Source organism: Apodemus sylvaticus, chromosome 17, assembly GCF_947179515.1.
Source record: "Apodemus sylvaticus chromosome 17, mApoSyl1.1, whole genome shotgun sequence".
Classification (NCBI taxonomy): Eukaryota; Metazoa; Chordata; class Mammalia; order Rodentia; family Muridae; genus Apodemus; species Apodemus sylvaticus.
This window is the reverse complement of record NC_067488.1, coordinates 46,291,321-46,319,014: the sequence shown is the minus strand read 5'-3', so window position 1 is coordinate 46,319,014 and position 27,694 is coordinate 46,291,321. Positions and strand designations below refer to the sequence as shown.

General features: G+C 44.8%; 1 protein-coding gene across 4 annotated transcripts in view; it reads right to left on the bottom strand.

The window, feature by feature from the left end:
• Positions 1 to 6,107: 6,107 nt before the first annotated feature.
• The window catches only part of LOC127668073 (apolipoprotein L3-like), a 49,831-nt gene continuing 28,244 nt past the window's right edge, over positions 6,108 to 27,694 (bottom strand). The window contains exons 1-5 of one of the 4 annotated variants that reach the window (XR_007974008.1): positions 23,319 to 23,448; positions 21,127 to 21,195; positions 17,423 to 17,549; positions 8,610 to 16,326; positions 6,108 to 7,258 (exon numbers count right to left, since the gene is read on the bottom strand). Coding sequence is in view for 2 of the 4 variants with exons in the window: in XM_052161517.1 (XP_052017477.1) it covers positions 15,537 to 16,326; positions 17,423 to 17,549; positions 21,127 to 21,151 (942 nt within the window). In the remaining 2 variants the exon portion in view is untranslated. Of the gene's footprint in view, positions 16,327 to 17,422; positions 17,550 to 21,126; positions 21,196 to 23,318; positions 23,449 to 27,694 lie in introns of those variants that run through there. The other 3 variants (XR_007974009.1, XM_052161517.1, XM_052161519.1) reach the window with 3 other exon arrangements.

Genomic DNA, 27,694 nt, shown 5'->3' with positions numbered 1-27,694 from the left:
TATGTATAAGAAAACACTGTAGCTGTCTTCAGACTCACCAGAAGACTCCATCATATCCCATTACATATGGTTGTGAGTCACCATGTGTTTGCTGGGAATTGAACTCAGTACTTCTGGAAGAATGGTCAGAACTCTAAACTACTGATCCATCTCTCCAGCCCCTATATAAGCATTTTTGTACTATGAAGAATAAAGCATGCAAAAACAGGAAGCTGTAGTGTAGATTAAACAACTTGACTCACTCAGCTGAGGAGCCAGACAAGCAAACGGGTCTGCTGTTATTTGAACAGTAGATGGGCAACACTACTTCCTGGTTGCAGGTACTAGCAATTTCATTTTTTAACTTCCTGTGTGTTAGTCAGTGTGTTCAGGCCTCTTTATGCCTACCTAGTATATGTGTGTGCATGTCTCTTTGTGCCTTCCTACTGATTGTGAGTTCCTGCCCATGAGAGTTTGGAAGTAAGAGGTCATTGTTAGATATCTGCCTCTGTTGTCTGCCACCTTCAGTTTTCGAGACAAGGTCTCTCACTGAACCTGGAGCTTACCATTTAGGCAAGACTGACCAAGTGAGTTCCCAGGATCCACTAACCTCTCTCCTCTAGCATTGAGATCTCAGACAGGCCATGAACACTTGTTTTTTACCAGTCTGTGCATCCAAATTTACTCTTGTGCAGCCAGAGGATTCAAGACCAGCCTTGGCTACAAAGAAAGTAGGAGCCTAGCCTGGGTTACCCAAGACTTTCTCAAAACAAACAAGCAAATAAACAAACAAACAAGGGCTTAGACAGATGACTCAGTGTGTAAAACACTGCTTGAGTAAAGATTCCCAGTGCACACACAAAAGCTGAGCTTGGGGCACCTGCCTGATGCTTCAGCACTGTGGGATAGAAACAGACAGAAACAGACACACACTGACAGACTCAAATCCATACATATATGTATAAAAATAATCTCTAGCCAGGTGATGGTAGTGCATAAGATTCCGAGATTTGTGAAAGATGATATCCTGGACACAAATAGAATGCAACAGTATAGAGCATTTATTCTGTGAAGAAGCTGCTTGCAGGGGTCTACCAGTTGTCTGTATGGAAGACAGAAGTGTAGACTTTGCATAGGTATGCACAGGTCAATTTAATGCCTGTTAGGCTAGGACTGGGTGACTTTTACCTTTCTTTCCCTTAATTGGATGATTCTATCTCGAGGAGTTGGGAGATTTTTACTGATTAAGTATACTTGGCTAAAGCTAGGTGGTGGGACAGCTTCTACAGCTCCTAATTGGCTCTCTGTGAAGTTTGCTCAGGCTAAGGGTTGGGGCAACTTCCTGATTAGCTTTCTGTGATGGGGAGTTTTTTCTGGGACGGACTGTTATGGACTTTTCCAGTACAGAGAAACAGAAAATTAGGCCTAGTCACCCAAACTACCAGTTTCAGCCTTTCATGGAGTCAACTTGGCTTTGACAAACTATGTCCTCTCAGTGCATGGCGTAAATCCCAGTACTGAGGAGGCAGAGGCAGGACCATCTCTGTGAGTTCAAGGCAAGCTTGGTCTACAAAGTGAGTTTCAAGACAGGAAGGCATCACAGAGAAATTCTGTGTTGTAAAACATAGATAGATAGATAGATAGATAGATAGATAGATAGATAGATAGATCAGAATTACACCAGACTTCTCACCAGAAGCTATGAAAGCTAGAAGATCCTGGGCAGATGTCATACAAACTCTAAGAGAACATAAATGTCAGCCCAGGTTACTATGCCCAGCAAAACTCTCAATTACTATAGATGGAGAAAACAAGACATTCCATGACAAAACCAAATTTACACAATGTCTTTCCAAAAATCAAGCTCAACAATTGATAATGGGTGGAAAATACCAACACAAAGAGGGAAACTACACCCTAGAAAAAGCAATAAAGTCATCTTCTGTCAACAATCCCAAAAGAAGATAGCCACACAAACAGAATCCTACCTTTAACAACGAAATTGTTGTTAAACCAATTTATACCTAAACCAAACAAAGACCAAACAAGGAAAGACAACTTCAGACCAATTTCCCTTATGAACATTGATGTAAAAATACTCAATAAAATTCTGCTAGCTGGAAGTAACAATCACTTTTCCTTAATAAATCTCAACATCAATGTACTCAATTCCCCCAATAAAAAGACATAGACTTACAGACTGGACATGTAAACAGGACCCAATATTTTGCTGCATACAAGAAACCCACCTCAGTGACAAAGGCAGTCACTACCTCAGAATCCAAGTATGGAAAACAAATCAGTAGCCTTCCTCTACTCAAAGGATAAACAAGCTGAGAAAGAAATTAAGGAAATGACACCCTTCACAATAGTCACAAATAATATTACATACCTTGGTGTGACTCTGACTGAACAAGTGAAAGATCTTTATGACAAGAGCTTCAAACCTCCAAAGAAATCAAAGATGATCTCAGAAGATGGGAAGATCTCCCATGCTCATGGATTGGCAGGATTAATATAGTAAAAATGGCCATCTTGCCGAAAACAATCTACAGATTCAATGCAATCCCCATCAAAATTCCAAATCAATTCTTCATAGAGCTAGAAAGAGCAATCTGCAAATTCATTTGGAATAACAAAAAACCCAGGATAGGAAAACTATTCTCCACAGGAAAAGATCTCCTGGGGGAATCACCATCCCTGACCTCAAACTCTATTACAGAGCAATGGTGATAAAAGCTGTATGGTATTGGTACAGAGACAGGCAGGAAGATCAATGGAATAGAATTGAAGACCCAGAAATGAACCCACACACCTATGGTCACTTGATATTTGACAAAGGAGCTAAAAAACATCAAATGGAAAAAAGACAGCATTTTTTTAACAAATGGTGCTGGATCAACTGGAGGTCAAATGAAAATGGATCTATTCTCATCTCCTTGTACAAAGTTCAAGTCCAAGTGGATCAAGGACCTCCATATAAAACCAGATACACTGAAGCTTATAGAGGAGAAAGTGGGGAAGGGCATTGAACACATGGGCACAGGGGAAATTTTCCTGAACAGAATACCAATGACCGATGCTCTAAGATCAAGAATTGGCAAATGGGACCTCATAAAATTGCAAAGCGTCTGTAAGGCAAAGGACACTGTCAATAGGACAAAACAGCATCCAACAGACTGGGAAAAGATGTTTACCAATCTTACATCTGATAGAGGACTAATATTCAATATTCACAAAGGACTCAAGAAGTTAGACTCAAGAGAAATAAATAACCCTATTAAAAATGTGGTACAGAGCTAAACAAAGAATTCTCAACTGAAGAATAGCGAATATCTGAGAAGCACCTAAAGAAATGTGCAATATCCTTAGTCATCAGGGAAATGCAAATCAAAACAACCCTGAGATTACACTGCACACAAGTCAGAATGGCTAAGATGAAAAACTCAGGGGACAGGAGATGCTGGCAAAGATGTGGAGAAATAAGACCACTTCTCCTTTGCTGGTGGGATTACAAACTGGCAAAACCACTCTGGAAATCAGTTTGGTGGTTCCTCAAAAAATTAGACATAGTACTACCTGAGGACCCAGCTATACTACTCATGGGCATATGCCTAGAAGATGCTTCAACATGTAATAAGGACACATGGTCCACTATGTTCATAGCAGCCTTATTTATAGTAACCAGAAACTAGAAAGGACCCAGATGTCCTTCAACAGGGGAATAGATAAAGAAAATGTGGTATATCTACACAATTGAGTACTACTATTCAGTAAGTAAAAACAATGAATACATGAAATTCTTAGGCAGATGGATGAAACTAGAAAGTATCATCCTGAGTGAGGTAACCCAATCACAAAAGAACACACATGGTATGTACTCGCTGATAAGTGGATTTTAGCCCCAAAACATAAAATAAACAAGTTACAATTCACAGACCACATGAAGCTCAAGAAGAAGGAAGATCAAAGTGTGGATGCCTTGGTTTTTCTGAGAAAGGGAACAAAATACTCACAGGAGCAATTATGTAGACAAAGTGTGGAGCAGAAACTGAAGGAAAGGCCACCCAGAGACTGCCCTACCTGGAGATTCATCCTATAAATGGTCACCAAACCTGGACACTATTATGGATGACAAGAAGTGTGTGTCAAAAGCAGCCTGTTATGGTTGTCTCCTGAATGGCCCTACCAGAGCCTTACAGATACAGAGGCAGATGTTAACAGCCAATCACTGGACTGAGCACAGGGTGGCCAATGGTGGAGTTGGAGGGAGAACTAGAGGAGCTGAAGTGGTATGCAGCCCCATGGGAAGGAAGATAATCTTGGCCAATCAGATGCCCCATGGCTCCCAAGAATAAAGCTATCAACCCAGGGGTACACACGGTTCCAGGCAAAAGTGTGGCAGAGGAATGTCGTGTGGGCATCAATGGGAGGAGAGGTCCTTTGTCCTATGAAGGCTTGATAGATAACCCATCGTGGGGAAATTGAGGTGGGGGTAGGTGGGAGTAGGTTGGGTGGAGGAGCATCTTATTACAGGCAGGGGGTGGGAGGATGGGTTGGGAATTTTCTGGGAGTGAGGAACACAGTCATTAAAAAAATTTTAAAAATAAACAAAAAAAGATCTTTAAAAGGATAGTGGATTCTGAGAACTTTTTCCTCTACAGAGGATGCTAAGAGGGACTTCTGTCTCACTAAGCCTCCTGTCTCTCCAGCCCCTTGTGTAGTTGTCTGTGACAGCATCTCATGGAATCTAGTTAACAATGACTTGTTGTACAGATGACAATGATCTTGAACTCATGGACTCTTGACTCTACCTCCCTACAGCTGGGATGTCAAAAGATTTTGAAGCTACTCTGGGCTTATAAGATCCTAGCAGGCACAAATAATAATAAAATCTGGATGCTGGGGACATATCTCTGCTGTAGAGGCCTTGCCTCCCTTCCACAGCCCTGGCTTTGATTCCCAAGCACCACATGGCAGCAGCAGGAGGATCTGAAATTCAAGGCCATCCTCAGCTACACAACAAGTTGAAGGCTAGCCTGAGCTCCATGAGATCACTGGCCAGAGGTACTGGGCATGGGAGGGGCAAATGTCACAATTGTGTGTTTGACCACAGGAGGATCACTGTCCTCAAGCGTATCCAATGCAGGCCTGAGGCCTGAGGTCCACATTGCTCTTGCCTCAAATGTCCTTTTCTAAGCTTCAAGGTGCTCAGCAGGAACCTATAAATAAGCAAGGAAGTTTCAAAGAAAGCCTACTTTACATCTGTTTTTAAGGTGGAACCTGGGATTCTCCAGCTGCCCAATAGAACAGCCAGGACTGCACTTCCATTATAGTAAGCATCCAATAGAAACAGAAAGCTCAGCATGGGAGGCAGGTCCTGCCTGCTTGGAATCAAACCCTGGTCCCTAGGGGAGCAGCCATTGTTCTTCACTGCTGAGCCACCTCCCCAGCCTTACACAATAATTGTCCTCTTTCCCACATTCTGGTTCATTCATTCATTTTCCACTCACTCATTCCTTCCTTTCCCCCATTCTTGTTCAGACACACTGGTGGCTCTATGGCCTGGCTGGCCTTCACCTTGCCCTCCCCTTGCCTCAGCCTCCCAGTGCTATGGAGACCAGCGAGCACCTGTACTTTTCTGTATCCTCAAGAGGCTTAGTGTGTTGTTCAATTCTTCAGTTTCTAGTATTAGTCTGAGGCTTGGCTAGTTGTCTCCATGTAAACAACCTTGTTTATTCAGCCCACAATGTTGTACACCATGACCTTGAACGCTTGACAAGTGTTACTTGGATTTAAGTGTGAATGCTTCCACACAGTCCTACTGACTGCCTTAGATTTGCTGCCTGGATTAGATGGAATTGTTGTCTTCATCTTCTTCTCATGTCCTTTCTTCCTCTCTTGGAGCAGATTTTGTTTTTCCTTGCTCTCTCTTGTTGGTTTCTCACAGGTCACTGTTTCTTCTCTGCCTGTCCCTAAAGCCACAGGTTGTTGGATCTCAGGTGTGCTGGTAGGGCCCAGATTGGACAGGAACAGCTGAGGATACGAACATGTGGTAGCCACTGGCACCCTGGAATGTGGTGAGTGTTGGGATTCAGGGATTGTCACACAAAACATATGAACAGTGATCTCAGTTAAGGAGCATAGTTTATTGAACACACACCACAAGACTGGTTGCTCAGGACCAGAAAAAAGGACTCAGGAGCCTAATTGTGGTACCAGTCTATTCTTAGGGCAGGCTTTTTATAGAAAAAATAAAGTTTAGACGTTCAGAAGGCAAGGATGGAAGAAGTACTATATTTTCCCTATGTAGAAAAAGAATTTTCAGCTGACGTTTAAGCTGACTGGTCCTAAGTGATGTAAGGGGTGGTGGATAGGTGGTGATCAGGGGAGTTTTAGAGTATTTAAGTTAACAGATCGTAAGTAATACAACCACAGTTTAGGAGAAATGTTTTTCAGAGTCTGCTGTGTATAATTACTTCTGGGCAGCAAAGTCTGAGAACCTGAACTTAATTTCACCTTTTAAGCAAAATGGAGACTGAATACAAACTGCTATAGACATCTGAAAAGGATGAGACCTCAACAGTAAGTGTCCACCGAACAGTGTTCCTCCAAATAGTGAGCCAATCAAGAGTTGATTAAAGGAAGTGGGGAGGGGGATTGGTGGAGTCCAGGGGTGTTAAGCATTAGAACTAGGTCAGTTAGAAGAAGAGTAGGAGGGGCTATACCTCACCATGGCAACTGCCCAAGCAGTTAATACAAACAGGCTGACTTATATTTAGAGCCATTTCAGGAAAATTTAGAAGTTCTGTCAGAGGGTAGCTTCTAGGAGTTTGTTCTGTCCTTCCTCCAAATGGAACCCAGGAATAAAGTTCGAACCATCAGCCTTGGTGTCAGGTCCCTTTAGCCTCAGATTCATCGTCCCCACCTCCACCCCCAACTTCCCTTTCCCCTCTTGCTCTGGCTCTGCTTGCTCCAGCCCTGCTCGCTCCTGCCCATAGGTTTTTTTTATTTGTTTCTCACTATGAGTGGTTGTGAGTCACCATGTGGTTGCTGGGATTTCAACTCATGACCTCAGAAAGAGCAGCCAGTGCTCTTAACCGCTGAGCTATCTCACCAGTCCATCCACGGATCCATCTTTAATTCCAGGAACAAGAGTTGTCCCAGCTGAAAAATTCATAGGATGCCCTTTCACTACCTCAGCTGAAGCTGTTGAGAGTCAGAGGTTCCTTCCATTTATCTTTAATGTTTACCAACTCTTTATGATGAATTGGCAAATCTATGGAAAATATAAAAACAAAAATCCAGCCAAGAAATGACCAGCAGGCAGAAAAACTATGACAGATTTATCTGTTATCCCCTCACCTACTACCCACACACTACCTGAAGACAAGTTATATAGGCCTATGGTAGGTAACATCACTTTAAAGAATCTTGCCATCAAGCTGGAGATGGTAGCAAATGCCTTTAATCCTAGCACTTGGCAGCAGACGGACATGGTGCTAGAGAAGACAGAGAGCTCATATCTGATCTAAACATTTCAGGAAGAGAGAGAGAGAGAGAGAGAGAGAGAGAGAGAGAGAGAGAGAGATTGGGACTGTTATAGGCTTTTGAAAGCTCTAAGCCCTTCCTCAGTGACACCCCTCCTTCAAAAAGACCACATCTACTAATCCTTCCCAAACAGTGCCACTAATTGATGACCAAACTTTCAAACCTGAGCCTATGTGGACCATTGTCAGTCAAACCACCACACAAAGGAAAACATTGACTTTCCTCTCTCACAAATGACCCAGAAGACAGAACTACAAACATGCCATCAGACCCTAGCCTTGTGACGCTTCCAACATTAATAATGGATATTTATTTTCAAGCTTGTTTTCAACCAGTTGGCTGCTTTCAGCAAACACTTAACAACCAAGGATGCCCTTTGTGCTTACAAAGAAACACAGGAGACCAAAGAGAAGGTAGTTCAGTGATGCAGTCCTTTCTTAAGGAGGGACAGAAGCAAAGCATGCTAGCAAGCACACTGCCACAGGCAGTACAATCTCTTATTTTCCAAAAATTAATATTTGAATAGTCATTCATTTTTATTTTATGTGTATGTTTTGTCGGCATGCCTTTCTGTGTGTTTGCTGCCTGGTGTAAGCCAGAGAAGGTATTGGAATATCTGGAACTCGTTACAGAAGTTTTTAGCCTTGTCACAGCTCACCCAAGCCTTTTTTAGCAGATCTACAGGATGCCCAGGGCGAGTGGGCTCTATTGTATGTGGAGCCTGAGACCCTTATGTTTCAATTTCAGCTGAATCTGCAGCAGGACGCTGAGGCCACACCCTGACTCTGTGCAGGAGTGTATTTCTGTTGCAGTTCGTCCTATGCCCTGATCAGTAGGTCTCCATCATGACCAGCCCCTCAGTTTCCATGGACATTGTCATGGTTCTGCGTCTCACAGTGGTGTTCTGTAACTGCAGAGACACAGTGACGATGATAAAAGAGAAGAATTGAGAACAAGAAAGGATATGGATGAAAAAAAAACCTTAAACAATCAATTGAGGTCACAATGGTCTACTCTCTGTATATGGATCTTGGCTTGAGTCTTGACTGGTTCCTGAGCTGTGGTATGAAAGACATTACCTCTCAGTGCATCCTTCACACATCCAATTTCAGGAGTTCGGCTGTGCTTTAAGTTTCTTCTTCCTGGAGCAAAGCAGAACTATTCCACAGCCATCGAGCTATGTGAGCTTATGGACAGGAGACTTGGGACAGAAGTTGAATTATGACTCCAAGTTCTGTAGGAGACAACACAGTACCAGAGGAGTGTGTCGTGGAGGATGCAGGGGTCATCCTAGAGGAAGCAGGGCATGATGGTTCCAGATGCAGAACCTGGGCTTGAGACAGAAGACACCACATAGGGAGATATACAGGTTCCAGACATGGTGGACACAACAGCACCACTGTGTGCACAAGGGAACCAGGGTGAGGAGCAGCCGAGGTGGAGGGGGAGGGAGAAGTTTCCTGCTGGACATTGTGAGTGGGCAGATCATGTTCACTTAGGGGGTTGTAGTGGCTATTCCTGGTTGCCAACTTGACCGTATCTGGAATGAACTACAATCCAGAATTGGAATACTAACCTATGATCCTAATCTGGAGGCTCAGAGATACAAGTTTCTGACCTGGATCTTGGCATGGAGATCTTGAAAAATAGTGACTATGAATTCCAGAAGATTAAGACAAGGAGAGCTCTGAGTTCAAGGTCATCTGGGACTTAAGTCGAGGTGGCACAGGCCTTAAATCTGGGCCACACCCGCTGCTGGAGACCTACATAAGGACATTGGAAGAAGGTAGATTCACTCTTCCTTGCCTGCTTGCCTTGTGGGACTTAATAACTGCTAGATCCTTGGACTTCCATCCACAGCTGCTGCTGACCATTGTTGGGGAGTTAGACTACAGAATGTAAGTCATCAACAATTTCCCTAACTATCTAGAGACTACCCATAAGTTCTGTGACTCTAGAGAACCCTGACTAAAATAGGGGTGATCTATGCAGTGTCCTTCAATCTGTGATACATGTTTTTATTCCTTGTTCCACAGAAAACTCCAAAGGGTCATAAACTAAGAAAGACTTGGGATGTGGAGCTAACATTGTTCCCTCATATGGGTCACCCAGGAGGGTGGGAGGTGGTGGTTCCCTAGAGGTGGCTGTTGTGTTGTGTCAGTCTGACTCTGCTGCAGAAGGTGGGACTTTCACGTTCAGTTGCTGAGTATAACAGGCAGGCAGCTGCTTCTTCCTGGGATCCCAATGTGCAGTTAGTGAGCTGAAGCACATAGGAAGGAGGGCTGGGATCCCTGTCAGCTCAGCCATAGGTAGATCGTTTGTACCTTAGGGAGTCTCTTAAGCTCCCCTACCTGCTCATCCTCCCTGCAACTCTGGAAGACAAAGATCATGGTCAGACATCAGCCCAGGATACAGTCTAGACTTGAAACCATGTTCGCTCTAGTTGTCCTTCTCTCCTTCTCTGCCATAAGTGAAGGGACTCTGACCAGCTCGAGCATGGTAAGTCTGGCTCTGTCAGTCCTTACCCATCTCCCCAGTTCCCCCTTCTTTCTAAACACCATTAGATTGCATTCCTGAAGCAAGTCCCCATGGTCTATTCCCTTAGACAGCTAATCCCTCCTCTTGAGGCTGACCACTAAGATCCAGCTATCAAACCATTGAACTCCAGCAATCAAAAGCCCACTTTGGCTCACCTAATTAACATGCCTAAAACTGAAACACCTCATGCTAACACAGGGTTTCCTCTACACCTTTATAAACCAATATTTGTCTATGGCCATTTCTGTCTCCTCACTGTCCAGAGGCTGTCCTTTGTCCCAGCATGGGACAAACAATCCTTCCCCCCTCCCTTGTTCCCTTCCCCGGTCTCCCTCATGCGCTGTCTCCTCCTTTTCTCTCTCATCTCTGCCCTCTCACCCCCTGGGACAAATAAATCTCCTTTGTGCAGAGAATTGGTCTTGGGGGTCCTGAGCCAATACTTTTGTTCCAATAACCACAAGAAAGAATAGAGGCCTCTCACATGACATCACCAAGCTTCCCAGGGCTCTGCTCAAGTGGGAGAGTGCCTGAGACCTCAGCAGCAGGCTCAGAGCAGAAGGAGACTGTTGTGGTTGAGCACTCTCCAGACCCTGCAGGTCATGTGCCCTGTGCACACTGAGGTTGGCCCTGCATAGTTTTTGCTAACCAGATAGGACAAATAATGGCTTGTGAGATGCAAGGTGCTCAGGAGTTGTGACACAGTGTCTCTGAGCATGAGTCTGTGTGAGCTCTTGGGGAACCTGAGTCTTGTTGAGGATTCTGTGAAGCAGGCTGGGTAGGAAGATGGCAGGCTTGTTCCCCTGGGCCTGTCCTGTTCTCTGCCCAGACTATGAGGTACTGAGAAATAAGACAGGGTGTCCTCTGTCTGGGTGGGTAGCAGATCTGTGTGGGTCACAGAAAGACATGTTGAACAATCTGATATACAGCACTATGGGCCCTTTATGGGCCCTTTAATCAGGATGTCAAAGGCCAGACCACAGGTGTGAATAGAGGAGATGATCTGTCTCTCACAGCAGGTAGTCCTAGAAACTTTTAAGATTATCTGTTTTTGTTTGTTTCTTGTTATTTTTTGTTTTGTTTTGTTTTTCAAGGCAGGGTTTCTCTGTATACCCCTGGCTGTCCTGGAACTCACATGGTAGACCAGGCTGGCCTCTAACTCAGAAATCAGCCTGCCTCTGCCTCCTAAGTGCTGGGATTAAAGGTGTGCAACACCACTGCCTGGTGATTATTATCTCTTTATCCATAATATTTCCTTGAATGAGCTTTGTCCTCAGAAGCCATTACCTCAATATCCAAATAATGTCTCAGATCCCAGACAGCAGCAGGCTGCTGAAGCAGGCCAATTGAGGCAGTCCTGGTCGGTTTGGTCACCACGTGGAAATGAGAGATGTTTCCTGTGAGAGAAAAGGCTCAGCACAGTTCCAGAGCTCTGCAAGCTGGCCTTTGGAGGCATTAGGAGAGGATGGGAAGGAGGGAGGGAGGGTGGGGCTGCAGAGGGCAGGGTCCCTCTGCAAAGACTGAATGGGCTTCATCTTTTCCCTGGGAAATGAGTAAACCTTCTCAGGCCTGTCCTGAGCCCTAGGAAGACGCCCTATGGAGACTGAGCATGGAGATCTAAGTCTGGACCAAGGGCTCTAGAAAGAATCTGCCTTGGAGTCAAGGCTTTGGTTGGAGAGCCTGAAGAAGTGTTTAGATGTCTGCAGCTGTGTCCATTGCTTCTGTGAAAATTCTGTCTAGAGACAAACCAGAAGTAAAGCTCTACTCAGCAAAGAAGTAACACTCTCACCTATACAAGATAACTCTATACATTTTAATACTTATAGGAAGTGAACTAAGAATATATGATGAACTGATATAGACATTTATGTAGCACACGGTAGGCCGCTGGCAAGGCTCAGAACATGTCCCAGGCACCAGGTTCTGATCTGCCAGGACCTTCTCACTGCACTATAATAAGGCACCATCTGTATGCTGGACAGAGCAAGTGTAAGCCTCAGGGTTTCTTCTCTTCACAGAGGCATGGGCCCTAGCATGGCAGGCATGCTCCATACTTATTCAGATGATGTCACTGACCCTCATGGCTACACACAGTTCCCACCCCAGGGGCCAGAAACTTGCTTCTCATCTCTCCTGAGCAGATTCAGTCCCTTCTCATGATTATGTCTCCAGCTGATCATGTTTTCTTTGGATCTAACCAGGACTCTCTACTGGTTATGGTGATGGAAGAGTGAGGTTGGGCCCAGAACCAACTTCCTTAAGCAGCAGCTGCAGGGACAAGGACTCATCACCCTCCCCTCAAACACAGGAACCTTCCAGCTCTCAGGCCTATACTGGGCTCCTCCCACCCTGAAAAACTCCTCTCTCTCCCTCCCATATGATGTCCTCATATGCCTCTTCCTTCCTGATGGATTGCCCTGTTCCTTCCAGCCCTGGATGTCAAGCTTTCCTATGACACTTCTCTCTACTACACCTGCCCTTCCCCCTCCCAACACTTATGTCTCTTTTGTCAGGAGACATGGCATGATCTGTAATGCAGTCCAGTGCTGGTGACCAGTACCAGCTGTGAAGCTTCTTTCTTTAAGTGCCTTGGGAGGTCCCACAGTACTACAAAGCAGGAAGAGAGCTGAATGATTTCATAAAAACAGTGTGGCATTTGTAGCACTTTGTACAAAAGTTGGGAAAGAATGCTCCAGCCAACCATGAGGAAGCAGACAAACCATAGTCTATAAGCACCAGGAAGGACTCTGGTGCCCTGAGAGAGAACAAGGGTAATAATAGCCAAGTAACAAGCCAAGTAATAAGTAGCCAGCATGGCCGCTGGGGAAAGGATAGTGTGGCATGTTTCTAAGGTTTATTGTATAGTAGTGTACATATTTTACTTCATGTTCCTCTTTCATGAAATGTTCTCCCTGCCAAGGTTAAGGTCCCCATGATAATTAGAAACATCACAAGTTCGAGAGGGTGTGTCTAATGTTCCTCAGCAAAATGGTAATTGCTGAGATTTTCAGCCCTTAAGGCTGTGGAAAAGAACTCTAAAAACATGAGTTCATGAATATTTCTAAATTATTCAAAATATGAGGATGCAACATGACTTTGATGAGGTGCTTCATAGACCTGAAAAAAACAGAGGCAGCTGCAGTGATGAGTCAGTAGAGGGAAAGGAAAAGTTTTAAAAAAAAATTCATGTTTCAAAAGGAGAACCAGAAAGTGAGGGAACTGTGATCTCAGGACCTGAAACCACACAGCTAATCCTTTTGTTTGTGCTTATATAGGTAGGGAGATTTCTGAGTTCAATGCTAGCTTGGGACAGAGGGGGTTTAGACCCAGGTTTGGTGATTCAAGCCTTTGAATTCATAAGGAAATAGCTTATGCAAATCTGTGAGAGAGACAGAAAGAACTGCTTTGAGAGCTAACACACTCCTTTAGCATTTTTTTCTGGAAAGCTTTCTGACACTGGTTGGAAAACCAAAATGCTCTTGAGAGACCTGTCTCCAGCAAAGGACTGAGCTATCTGCTTGTACTTCATCATTGACTTCAACTCCTTCCACTGCTCCCAAACACCTATTCCTCAGGACCCCATCTCCAAGCGAAGAGTGGTCCTTGCCAATAAGAAATCATGGAAATCCATGGGAGAGATGCTGAAATTCATGGCTTCCTGGAGCTACCTAGTTCTAATGGAAGAATGTCTATTTGTGTCTCTGTCAATCTTATTTTCCCCCCAGATATATAAGACAGAACCTGCCATTTTTCACCCACAAGCTGAGCAGAGTCCAGGAGATGCCCAGAGGACACAGTCTGCCCACCACTGCTCAACCTCCTTTCCAAAATACTAGGCATCAGCTATTATTCCACATCTCAGAGACTGAGCCAAGAGGGAGCCAACATGCAGCCCTAAGATACAAGACACTACTCGCCATGCTTTCTTGTAGAGAGATACATGTTGCTATATTTCAAAGTATTTTCTTACTCTTGATTTTCTCTCCTTTCATCAGCATGACTTCAGCTTGGCAGAGAAAAACACAGTGGGATGTAGGAGCATGTAAATATCTGCGGAGCCAAAGGTCCATTCATGACAGAACCATGTAAATGTCTGCTGAGCTACAGGCCAACCATGATGGGTTCCCATGATCAAAGTGATGAATTGGTTGGAACACTCATAGACCCTTGAATAGTCAGGATGGCAGGGATTAGCACACTCCCATGCCTCTATCTCTAAATCCAGGCACAGAAGCAGAGCCCATCCCACTTGTATATTAAGAAGATCTGCTAGAAAACTGTTCAGCATGTTGTTTGACAACACAATAAAGTCAGGCAAATGGTTGCCACCTCAGTGATCAGAACTGTCAATACTGATGGTCCAGAGGTTGCAAGTGACAGCTTTTACTTCATTTTTCAAGACCAGCCAGCTAACACTTTCTGGACACAAGCATATAGAACATAATAGGACAAGAGCCCACTGATCTGAGACACCACCTTGGCCAGAAACTCTCCACAGACTGAGAAGGAGCTGAGAGCCACATGCCCAGTTTCCTGTTACAAAAGTTTTAAATTCATCTCCACTGCACACAGCATTTGACCCTGTATGAGATCCACCTTAACTCTCACTCTGGCTCTCTCCCACTTTCTGCTCCCCGGGCTTCCTGACTTCTCATTGCTTGTCCAGTCCAGCCCTCCCTGACCACACCCACCATGTTACACACCCATTCCCCACACTCTAGACCACTCTGATCACCCTTATTTTAATATTTTTTATTTCTCACGTGCATATTTCTAGCTAAAACCAATATGAAAGGTAGCATAGTATATAATTTCAAACATATGGCACTCTAGACACTTGTCAACACCCACAGATATTGTTTAGCACAAGCAATGACCTCTATACTGTAGTCAATAATATATCAATACTGTGGTACATGCACATAAATCCCAACACTTAGGAAGACCATCACTATTTTCTGGTCTACCTAGAAATTCCAGGCCAGTTACATGATAAAACCATAATCAATAAAACAAAAAACCTATAAAATGTTCTTTCTGCTTTCCTAATTTGAAACTGCTCCTTAACCCTTCAAAAAGAAATCTGAAAAAAAAATTACAGCAAAACAAACCCACTAAACAATATCATTTCTCAGATAGCTAAGCATTTACCAAACCCAGCAAAAGACCATGAAGAGATGGCAAAGATGTTAGGATACACGAGGGTGTTATTAGAGTGATCAATGCTGATTTGTCTACAGATTCTCTACTCGATAAATGTCTGAGCCCTTTTAGACTCCAGTTTCTTCTTCTCCTGGGATCTCTGGCCATCTGCATTGACCTTTCTCTGCTCAGTCAGAGAAATTCAAACTCCTCAGCAATCTTTTCCATGGATTAGACCTTAGGCTATTTCCCTTGTTACAGAATATCTCTGCTGTCCCTACCCATGTTCACATCATTTCCTCTGAACTCCTAGTTCCTTGGAGGAGGGGTCACTGAGGCAATTCTTCCTGCAGATCCTTGTAGATCTCCTCAAATACTTGCACCTTCTCTCTCAGCTTGTGAGCCAGGTCGCGCAGTGCTTTAGCTGACTCTGTTTTGGCCCCATTATACAGATCCATTGATTCATTCACAAGGTCATACACATCCCAAGCAAGGAAGATACTTGTAAACACTCCTGCTCTAATCCTGGCTCCTTTGGTCAGTAGATGAAGACCCCGCAGAAATCCTTTTCCATGGGATGCAAGCTTCTTAATAGCCTGGTATCTTTTGAAGGCATCAATTAATTCCCTAACACTATTACTAAGCTTGACTCTTATCTTAGGCACGATCTTTAGAATCTCCTCAAGTACTTTTATGGTGGCTTCGACCAGGTTACCTGCTTCAGATATATCTGACTGTGTCATTGAATCTTCCACAATGCCTGTAGTAATACCAGTCACAGATGCGGCTGCTCCCAGACCCAAGGAGGTTGCTGAGAGGGCCAAACTGGCCCCTCCTGTAAGGGGTGCCAGAGCCAAACCAAGGATGCCCAGGATTCCAGAGGCAGCACCAACAGAGCTGGACACTGTATGAGAGATGGTGCAGTCCTTGTGCACCTGGTCGATATGGTCAGCCAGGTCTCGGAGCTTCCGGATATGGTCCTCAAGTTTCCTTTTCAACCGAGGAAACTCTCGCAAAAATTCCTCTTTCTGCTGCTCCCTTGGAGGTCCATCATTTTCATCTGTGGGATCCTGTTCTAAATTCTCCTTCAGAGCAGAACACAGTGCAGCTTCCTCCTCGCTGTGACAGAAATCAAGCACATGAGGAAATCAGTTTTTTTAAGATGAAAGCTTATTCAGTCTTTAACATTATACTACAAAACCAATAGGTAAAAATTGTACAAACATACAAATTTTTCCATTCAACTCTGAACATTTGGTACAACCTAGGTTCCCACCATCCTTAGTCCATAGGCTGTGTGCAAGGTAGAGTCAAGACACCATAGTGAAAAGTAATTGATAAAATGTCACCATTAAAGGTCAGTGACATCACTGCCTATGAGAAGCCTGTTATGAGCACAGGTACATGGGATCAGAGCAAATATACTTTACCTCAGAGAACTGTGTGTGTTGTGAGGGATGCACCTTTCCCAAGAGTCTCCCCTCTACCATTAGATGCTGAGAAGTTATCTACATTCCCTGCAGCATCCAGCCTGCAGGAAGGCCTGAGGTTGCCTGTCAAGCCCTGCAGCAGTGGGATATACAGACTGAGCATGCTAAGACTGGATTCCTCCCTCTGAAAGGCTCCCAGACCTGAGCAGTCAAGAGCTACACATCTGCTTCATGGGACAATACACGGTGACAGGACACTTGCTTTAAAGCTTTGTACAGACAACCTGCATCTGCTGCACATGTATCCACATTAAGGTTGGATTTGGGTCCCATCTGCAATATACTTCATTAAATATCCATAAGTATTCAAGTGGGAAATGAAGGGGTTGAGATACGCTGTTCCCAAGAATTTCCTACAAAAAAATGTTCAACCTTAAAGAAGTGGGTATGATGGGGATTTGGGTGCAGTTTTTGACCTCCTGAGGAATAGGAAGCCTAAGCCATTGACCTTATGAATATTCCCATGATGCCCATGTCCCCGGGATTGATCTGCTCTTGGTGCCCCTGTAAGTGATGGGCTGTCTATTGCCCTCACTACCAACCGACCCTGTGTGTGCAGAGTGGCTCCACCAGTAATAACGTGTTGTAAATATTCCTGTTGCATAGTTAAGGAGGAGTGTCCATAAAGCCAACCCTGGGACTGTCTAGAGAGGGTACGCCTGACCAGGACACAGCCCTCATTCTTCTAGTCTGGGGGGCAGCACTGAGTGCACCCCACAGGTCACCTTGACAACTCTGCTGCTTCCACAAATCCCTTCCAGGTTCCATCTTCAGTAATCAGTCTCCTCAGATCTGTTTTGCTGAGTACTTCGGTGAAAAAATCAATGAAGTCTTCAACATTGTGATCTTCCCCTATTCATCAGGAAAATAATTAGGTCATATGACAGTATGAGTCCTATGAACCTCTATGGTCTAGCTAAGTCTCCACTCACCTTCACCAGTCCTGCTGATCTGTACGCATACAGGTTAGATTCCTTCCCTGCAACAATTTTCCTGCCCACCAAGTCTTTTGGGGCACCCAGAACTGCATGAGATTGTCCTTCCCCTAGCTACATTCATTGTCCTAACATTTCTCTGTGTGCCTCCGCCCACCCCCATCTCCCAATCCCAACTGCTGGGAGACTTGCACTGCCTCCTGAGTTCCATTGTCCAACCCAAGGCTACCCAGCAGAATCCTGCTGCACACGAACATTGAGGTTATGTCCCCTTTCCAATATCTGCTACACCAGGAAAACCCAGAGACAACTAGATGGCTTAAGGCTACAGTAAGAACACAATCAACAAAAGCCAGGGCATTATGAAACCTTCAGAGCACAGCTGTCCTACTACAGAAGCTCTGGATATCCTAATACAAGTTAAGCAAAAGAAAATAAAAAGATCTAAAATCCAATTGTATAAAGATGATAGAGACCTTTAAAGAAGAAATGATAAATCCCTTAATGAAATTTAAAAAAATACAATCAAACAGGCAGAGGTCTTTAAAGAGGAACCAAATAAACTTCTTAATGAAATACAGCAAAATTCAATTAAAAGGTGAAGGAAACAAATAAAACTGTTCAAGACCCAAAAATAGAAAAAGAAGCAGTAAAGAAAATATAAACTGAAGGAATCCTAAAGATGGAAAACCCAACGAAGAGAACAGGAACAACAGGCACAAGGATCACTATCTTAATACAAGAGATAGAGACTCTCTGGCATAGAAGATACAATAGAAGAAACTGGTGCATCAGTAATAGATAGATAGATAGATAGATAGATAGATAGATAGATAGATAGATAGATAGATAGATGGATGGATGGATGGATGGATGGATGGATGGATGGATAGATAGATAGATAGATAGATAGATAGATAGATAGATAGATAGATAGATAGATAGATAAATCTAAAAGATTCCTCACACAAAACATTTAGGAAATCCAGGGATGAGGTTCAATTATGGCCCAAAATGCATATGTAAAGGGTTTTAGGCTCAGCAAGCACATGTGGAGACAGGAACTTTGCAGAAGTTACATAGTGAAGACCAAATGATGCCATAAATCTAAGGCACTACTCAGTGGGACTGGGTCCTTCTGGCAATGAGTTCCAGATGTGTGTCTTCTACCATCTGTCATTTCATTGTCACATGTACACACCTGTCTCTGTGTCTGCCTCCTCTAGCTATTTTTTTCTATCTTTTACTACGACCCTGCTCCACACATGCAGAGGAGACACCATGTGCAGAAGAGTGACCCTGCTCCCTGTGCACACCAGGAATAGGAGCTCACTGGACCAACTTGCCACATGTTCATCATGGAAGTTCAGAGAAATTACAGGCCACTTGTTGATGTCCCTTCTTTTGAACCACCAGGAGCCTCTTACATGTCAACACTGTGGTGCCAGTGCCTTTAATGTGACTCTCAAGCTGCTAGTAGGTGCTCCATTATCTCATTGTGTCAGTAGAAGGATTTTTGATAAAGACAGAAAGAATGTCCGAGTATATTGAACAGGAGAAGGACTCGGGCTCTGTGAAACCAATGGAAAGGCATCCATGTCCGCTTGGACTATTGCATGGTTCCTGACTCTAACGCCATTAATACAAAGTCAGCACTGCCAGGTTTGGCTGCCAGCTTGGGATGGACCCTTGTCACATCCAACCAGATCAACAGCAGCTTTCTACACTGAAGCAGTTCCTCTCAAGGAGCAAGAAAGAGTGGGATTTGTGTCCCTTTCTCTCCTTCTCTCTCTCTAGCTTCACTGGTCTTGACCAGACTGCACCCTCCCACTGTCCCCCACAGGGCAGGAGCCTCTCCTTATTTCCTTAACCTCCTCAACTGTCACATCTGCTCTGAGACATGGAGCCTCCCAGGTCCAAATGCAAACCATGAAGCACTTGGCATTTCTTCCTGTCCCACTTGCTCTTTTTGTTGTAGACGAAAGAGCATAGAGTCACTGGTAATAAGTATCTGCAGTCAATGTTGTGCTGTGTTGACCTTTTCCCCACCCAAGAAATTAGTCCATTGCTTTTAATTTAGCCTCATGTGAGTTCTTAGAATATGGGTAGGAAACACCTAGGTTCTTTGTCAACCGTGCATGGGACTGACCTCTTCTCCAGCTGCCAATAAAATCCTTGCATCCCTCTGAAATCTCATGACCAGCCTCCACCCCTCTGCACTGCTCAGCAGAACTGCCTTCCAGGGGCTCTGCTGACAGTATTCAACTGCATCTCTAGTCCAAATTCCAAAGTCTTTCACATTCCTCACTTAGATGTATAGCTCCCTCCCCAACTCCCTATTCTCTTTCTATATAAAAACAGCTGTAGTGGTTTGAATATGCTTGTCCCAGGGAGTGGCACTATTAGGGGGTGTGGCCTTGTTGGAGGAAGTGTGTAAATGAGAGGGTAGGCTTTGAGACTCTCCTCCTAGCTGCCTGGAAGACAGTCTGCTCCTGGGCTTCCTTTGGATGAAAATATGGAACTCTCAGCTCCTACTGAGCCACGCCTACCTGGATGCTCCCACACTCCTGCCTTGATGATAATGGACTGAATCTCTGAACCTGTAATCCAACCCCAATTAAGTGTTGTCCTTATAAGAGTTGCCTTGGTCATGTTATCTGTTTGCAGCAGTAAACACTTAAGATAGCAGCAAATATCCTCTCTCTCTCTCTCTCTCTCTCTCTCTCTCTCTCTCTCTCTCTCTCTCTCTCTCTTTCTCTCGCTCTTTCTCTCTCTCTCTCTGTCTCTGTCTCTCTCTCTCTCACTCTGTGTGTGTGTGTGTGTGTGTGTGTGTGTGTGTGTGTGTGTGTGTTTGTACAGATAGAGAGGAGAAAGAGAAAATGTCAGGTTTTCACGGACATCCACAAGGACGGATGTCCATAGCAGTAGTGAAGAGAGAGAAGCAGGTGCTGGAAACTGAGGGGTCATATCTTCGCTATAATTAAGGAGTATGGAATGTACTGGAAGGGGCAAGACTCTTTATTTAGTTTTATTCTATTTTATTGTATTGTATTTTTGAGACAGTGTCTCATTATGGAGCCCTGGCTGAGCTGGAACTCACTGTGTAGAGCAGGATGGCCTCGAACTTACAAACCTACCTCAGCCTCTCAAGTGCTATGATTAAGAAGGCACACCACACACAGCAGAGCCGTATACACTGAAGTCCCACCCCCAGGGACGGACGTCCTCCAGTGAGGCTCCATGGCCTGTGAGTTCCATAATCTCCCCAAATAGCAACACCAACTGGAGTCCAAGTGTTCACAGGCATGAGCCCCTGTGTGTGTTACACACTCATGACAGCACACTTATATACACAGTGACCACACCTAGGTGGATCAGTAAGATCAAAGGGACCTGGTTAGGACCAGGAAAAGTTGAGGCATCTCCATTGGCATTGGAACCCTTGTGAGACAGAAACACACAGGGAAGGAGAAACTGACTACATTCCTTGATACCTTGTGAGTCCGAAGCATGAGCCATTGGATTTTGACAGGATTTTTCTCACTGCTCCCCAGGTGTGCACCCTGGTAGGAGGAAAACAAAACAAACAAATAAACAAAAGCCATGATGCATTTCAATGGCGACCACTGCAGAGAAGTGAGCTGTAAAGTAAAGGGGACAGTCACCTGCTCCTCCAGGGGACCCTGCACTTCCACTTAGAGGTGACAGCCATCTGGCTCTCCCCTCTCCCCTCATCCTGGCCAAGTCAGAGCCCTCCTGTCCTGCTAGCATCCATGGGGGATGTGACCTGCTGGGGACATGGCCATGAAGAAAAACCTCTATATCATCTACACACAGGAGGGATGGTAAGAGATGTCCTGACAGTTACTAGGTGGGAACACACACTATTGACAACAATAGTAAATGTTTTCTGTGTGTCTGTGACACAGAGTTTCACATACACACCTTATTAGGGTCCAGCATCATTGATGGGATGAAGACCTCCTGTGTGCCTTACTCTAATGTGGAGAACTGACCGTGAAGTTTTCAAACTTGACAGTAGTGCTACAACAGGGTCTTGACCTGAAGTGTTATGAATGTCACCCCACCTTTTAGATACGGTTTCCACTCTCTTGAGCCCCCATCAGCTTCTCCTGCTCTCCCCATGTTACTGTGAGGGGCGGCTCTCCTGAGACAACTCACCCATATCAGGGCCTGTGCCCTGTGACAGGGGTTAATTCATGAGTGACACAGTGCTCTCCCAGAAGCCACACACTCTCCTTGTTTCGGGGTACTGCATCCCCTCAGAGCTAGAGTCCTGTCAGACCCTGTCCCTGTGTCTGCTCTCGAACCATCCAGTCCTCTGCCCCTCTTCTAAATGTTCAACCTTAGGCAGTTTCTTTCTTTTATTTTTTATTAAAATTTATTTATTCATTTGCTCTCTGGCCCTCGCTCCAGATCCTTGCACCCTCTCTCCCCATTCCCCTCCCCCCTCCCCTCTCCAAGTGCTCATGGCCAGCCTCTACTCCTCTGCTAGCTCTCTCTCTGTCTCTCTCTGTCTCTCTGTCTCTCTCTGTCTCTCTGTCTCTCTGTCTCTCTGTCTCTCTCTCTCTCTCTCTCTCTCTCTCTCTCTCTCTCTCTCTCTCTGCCTTTCTCTCAACACCCTACCTTACGCCCTGAATAAACTCTATTCTATATCTTCATCATCATGTAGCTGGTCCCTGGGGGGGGGGAAGAGATATCTCAGCACAGGCCGTCAAGGCACCACCTTCCCCCACACCAGACTTCACATCCATCAAATAAACCCCTTCTTCTCTTTCTTTTTATAAAACACAACACTGGCCCTTCACACTCTCTTCAGAGTTGTGGCATCTGAGGCATTCAGTGTTGTCTCTACCACTGCACAGCCTTCCGGGACACCATAACAGGAGAGCAGCCTCTTGGGGCTCTCAGCAGAGTAGGCAACCCTAGCTCCAAAACAGAGGCCTGGTGAAAGGTGACAAACCCCTCCTCACACAGTGCGATGGTCCTGGGGCCTGTACAGAGCCCATTCTCTGTCCATTACCTGTTTCTCCTCCACACCGGCACCACACCACACAAGACAGCCTTGGCTTCACCCTCTGTCCTCCACTGGGTAGGCAGAGCCTAGGTGAGGAGCAAGGAGTGTCACCCCTCACTTGTTCAGCTTCCTCGAGGCACCTTAGAATAGTCCCTGTCATGCCTCAGGTTTTCCTTAGGGCTCAACACTGCTTAGCCAGGCAAAGCTGTGCTGAAACTGTACAACTTCATCAAAATTTCGTTCTCTTTGCTTCAGTAAGAGCACCCAAAGTCTAGCATGGCTGATGGCTCTGTGTTGAAGCCTCCTCCACTTTTCTATTTTGGAGCTATCCAAAATGACTGAGCACAGACAAAGATTTGTCTTTCTGCTAGGGACTTCTAAACAGGTCTTCAGCTGACTTACAAGGAGGGCCAGGCCCTAGGCAGTGTGGTGACACATCTGAAGGATTCCATGTCCCCTTCTGTGCACAGGGTAGAGGAGGAGAGAGGAGCAGGCAGGCCTCACTTGACTGAAAGTCCAGCCCTACAGCTGCCGAGCCTGTGACCATTGTCCATCTTCCCTGAGCTCATCCACACGCGGGGCTGTAACCCTTCCCCTCCAGAGCCACTGAGAGGATGAACATGTGGGGAGAGCATGCTCCCGACTCACCCAGGAATCTTCCTGCAGCCCGTTTGGATGTGTCCCCGCTGTCCTCAGCTGTGTGGATCCAGTCACCAGCTGCCCCTCTGAGACACACCCAGACACAACCTCTGGGCTTGATATACCCAGGACACGAAAGTGAAAGACAAGTTTCTGGTTTGTGGCTCCTCATGATAAAATAACCCACCGGGCATGATGCAGGTACCACCCTGCTGATCCACCATGGACGGGAGCTGATATGGCAACAGCTTCTCTGGCCTGGATAGGATAGAAACAGCCAGGAGTGAAGGCCAGTGACGGAGCTTGAGCTAAGCTTCAATTTCCACAAAAAAGGAACCCTTCCATTATTGAGATGGTAACTGATGCTTGGTATCAAAAAGGGGGACCATGTTGTACATGGATGTGTGGATAGGGAATAAACTTAGGACTTTCTACATTCGTGGGCCAGACCCAGTCTCTCTTGCTCCCCCCATCTCTGAGTCTCTTTCGCTCGCTCTCTGTCCCTCTCTGCCTCTCTCTCTCTCTCTCTCTCTCTCTCTCTCTCTCTCTCTCTCTCGCTCTCGCTCTCTCTCTCTCTCTCTCTCTCTCTCTCTCTCTCTCTCTCTCTCTTTCTCTCTCTCTGGAATGTTTGGATCATATATGAGCTCTCAATGACTTCTCCAGCACCATGCCTGTCTGCTGCCATGCTCCATGACATGATGCTCACAGACAAACCTTCTGAAAGTGTAAGCAAGCCCCAAATTAAATGTGTGTATAAGTTGCCTTGTTCATGGTGTCTTCTCACAGCAATAGAACAGTAGTTAAGATACCTTGTTAAACTCCTAAAATCTTTTATAGAAAATGTCTGTTACTGTGCATGTACTATTGAATGCATAGGGAGAAAAGGCCTTTCTTAGGGATACACAGACATCAGATAAGGGACAACAGACAGAAGCAGTGGAAAGTTACAGAGAGAGTAGATAGCTTAAATAGGGAATGCTCTTGGTTTAGTTGACTCTGAAGGTAGTATTTGTTTTGTTTGTTTATTTGTTTGATTGATTGTTTTCAGAGACAGGTTTCTGTGTGTAACTAGTCCTGGCTGTCCTGGACTTGATTTGAACATCAGGCTGGCCTTAAACTCACAAAGATCCACCTGCCCCTGCCTCCTGAATGTTGGGATTAAAGTCTTGGGCCACCATGAATATTGCTTGAGGGCAATATTCTTTATTGTGGTGCTACCCCTGGGCTTCACACTGAGAACTTGTCTTAGACCAATGGGGGGTGGGGGGGACAGGGGAGTGCATGCAGATGAAGTTGCTGACGTGTCTCTTCATGCTTGACATTTCATGGCTGGATTTTTGGTTCTGTATATTCTGTGGCTTTGCCAGTTCATCAGCTAAGGTCAAAAATTGCTATTTGGAGGGCAAAAGGAAACCTGGGGTAGAGGATTGAATTGATATGTGAATAAAAGACTGGGGTTTGGCTTGTGAAATCTGAACTGTCTGTTGATCTTCAGAAAACTGTCATCTTGTACCCACGATTTTGTCTTCAAGTTGGTGTTTCCTCCAAACTTCTCTCCAAGCTGAGCCTGGTCTTTGGAAACCAACAGTCTATCAGGTCTTCTCTAGAGTTAAAACTAATCAGAAAAAAGGTCCTCTGATCAGGTTTATGTACATATTAGTGTGTCTTTCTGATGTGCCAATTGGGAGGAATGGGAGGGGAGAAGTTTGATTATCTCTATGATGGAAAAGCTGGAGTTGCCCCCCAGAATTAGAGCCAATCAGAGGTCAGAAAAGAGAAGGTTGTTTGTTCCTTTTTCCTGAGGCCTTTATTGTCTGGAAATTGAAACCCGGTGTGATGACTATTCTGGGCTGTCACCTTGACTACATTTGGAATTTCTAAAACCTGAAAAGGAGGGGCACACCTGTGAAGGAATTTTTTAAATCTGAAGAGGAAAGATCTATTTCAAATCTAAATCTTTGAGTGTAAGCCATAACTTTAAACCAGTTCTTGATGTAGAAAGATACAACTTTTATCCAGCTCTTTTGAGCAGGGAAAATCCACTTCTACTCTGGGCCATGCCTTTTACTGGAAGCCTGCAAAGGACATGGAAGAAGGAAGCGTTTGTTGTTTGCCTGCTTGCTCTCATCTTGTGAGCAAGCTCATTCTTTCTCTGGCATTTCAGGATTGGAGTCACATCACCATGATGGTCTGCATGGGAATTTTTTCCCACCCTTGGGATAGGCAGGCCTCTACTTTACCCCCAGGTAAAACCAATCCCCAAACATTGTACCTCCTGTCCTCTGATAGCCATCTGCAACTGAGCATGCCCTTGGGTGCAGCTCTCCCAGAAGTGGCTGTAGGACTCCAACCCTCCTCCTAACATCTTCTGTCCTCAGAAGCCCATCCCTGTGCTCCCAAGCTTACAGAGCAATGAAGATCAATTCAAGGTCATCCCTAACTACAAATTGAGTTGGAGGCCAGCCTACGCTATATAAGTCTGAGTCCTTGTCTCAACACACACACACACACACACACACACACACACACAATCATTTTTAATACCTATCTATTTTTACAGGCTTATTTTATTTATTTTATGTATAAGAGTACACTGTAGCTGTCTTTAGACACATCAGAAGAAGGCATCAGATCCCATTACAGATGGTTGTGAGCCACCATGTGGTTGCTGGGAATTGAACTCAGAACCTCTGGAAGAGCAATCGGTGCACTGAGCCATCTCTCCAGCCCCTATATAATAATTTTGTGCTCTGAAGAATGAAGCAGGCAAAAACAGGAAGCTATAGTATAGATTAAAGAACTTGACTCAGCTAAGGAGTCCAGAAAAGAAAACAGGTCTGCTGTGATTTGAACAGTAGATGGGCAACACTGACTCCTGGTGGTGGGTACCAGCAATTTCATCTTTGTAACTTCCTGTAGATTAGGTAGAGCTTTCCTGCTTCTTTGTGCCTACCGAGTATATTTGTGTACATGTCTCTTTGTGTCTACCTACTGATTGTAAGTGCATGCCTAGAGAGTTTGAAGGTAAGAGGTCGTTGTTAGGTATCTGCTTCTATTGTCTGCCACCTTCAGATTTTGAGACAAGGTCTCTCACTGAACCCTGAGCTTGCCGTTTGGACAAGTCGGGCCAAGTGAATTCCCAGGATCCACTTACCCCTGTCTCCTAGCATTGAGATCTCAGACAGGCCAGGAACCCTTGTTTTTTACGGGGATTTGTGCATCCAAAATTACTTTTGTGCAGCCAGAAGATTCAAGACCAGCCTCAGCTACGAAGCAAGTTGGAGCCTAGCCTAGGTTACCCAAGACTTTCTCAAAACAAACAAACAAATGAATGAATGGACAAGGGCTTTTAGTAAATGGCTTAGTGTGTAAAGTGTTTCTTGAGTTCGGATTCCCGCTCCATACACAAAAGCTGAGCTTGGGGCAACTGCCTGAAGCTTCAGCACTGTGGGATAGAAACAGACAGAAACAGACACACACTGACAGACTCACATCCACAAATATATGTATGAAAATAATCTCTAGCCAGGCACTGTTGGTAAGAGTCTGTGATTTGAGAAGGATGAACCCTTAGACTCAAGTAGAGTCTAAGCAGCAGCAAAGAATATTTATTCTGAGAAGAAGCTGCATGCAGGGGTCTACCAGTTGTCTGGATGGAGGACAGAAGTGTGAACTTTGCACCGGTATGCACAGGTAAGTGTAATGCCTGTTAGGGTCGGAGTGGGTGCCTTAGCTTTCTTTCCCCTGATTTGTTGGTTCTACCTGGAGGCATTCACAGAGTTTTCTGATTAACTATACTTGACTCAAGCTAGGTGGTGGGACACTTTCTACAGCTCCTGATTCACTGCCTATGAAGTTTGTTCAGCCTAGGTGGTGGGGCAACTTCCTGATTGGCTTTTGTGGCAGGTAGTTTTTCCTGGAATTGGCTGCTTTGGACTATTCCAGTACAGAGAAACAGATACTTGGCCTAGTCTCCCAAACTGCCAGTTTGCAGCCTTTCATGGAGTTAGCCTGACTCTGGCAAACTATGTCTTCTCAGTACATGGGTTATATCCCAGTTCTGAGGAGGCAGAGGCAGGACTGTCTCTGTGAGTGTAAGGCTAGCCTGGTATACAATGGAAGTTTCAAGACAGACAGAACAAAATGGAGAAATCCTGTCTTGATGCACTTACCTATCATATATATATATATATATATATATATATATATATATATATATATCATACATATATATCATATATATCATATATATATATATATGATAGACAAACAGAGAACATAAAATGAAAAAAAAGAAACAAACAAAAAAACAACTCTTTAAAAAGATTTTGGATTCTGAGTCCTTTTTCTCCTACAGAGGATGCTGAGAGGGACTTCTGTCTCAA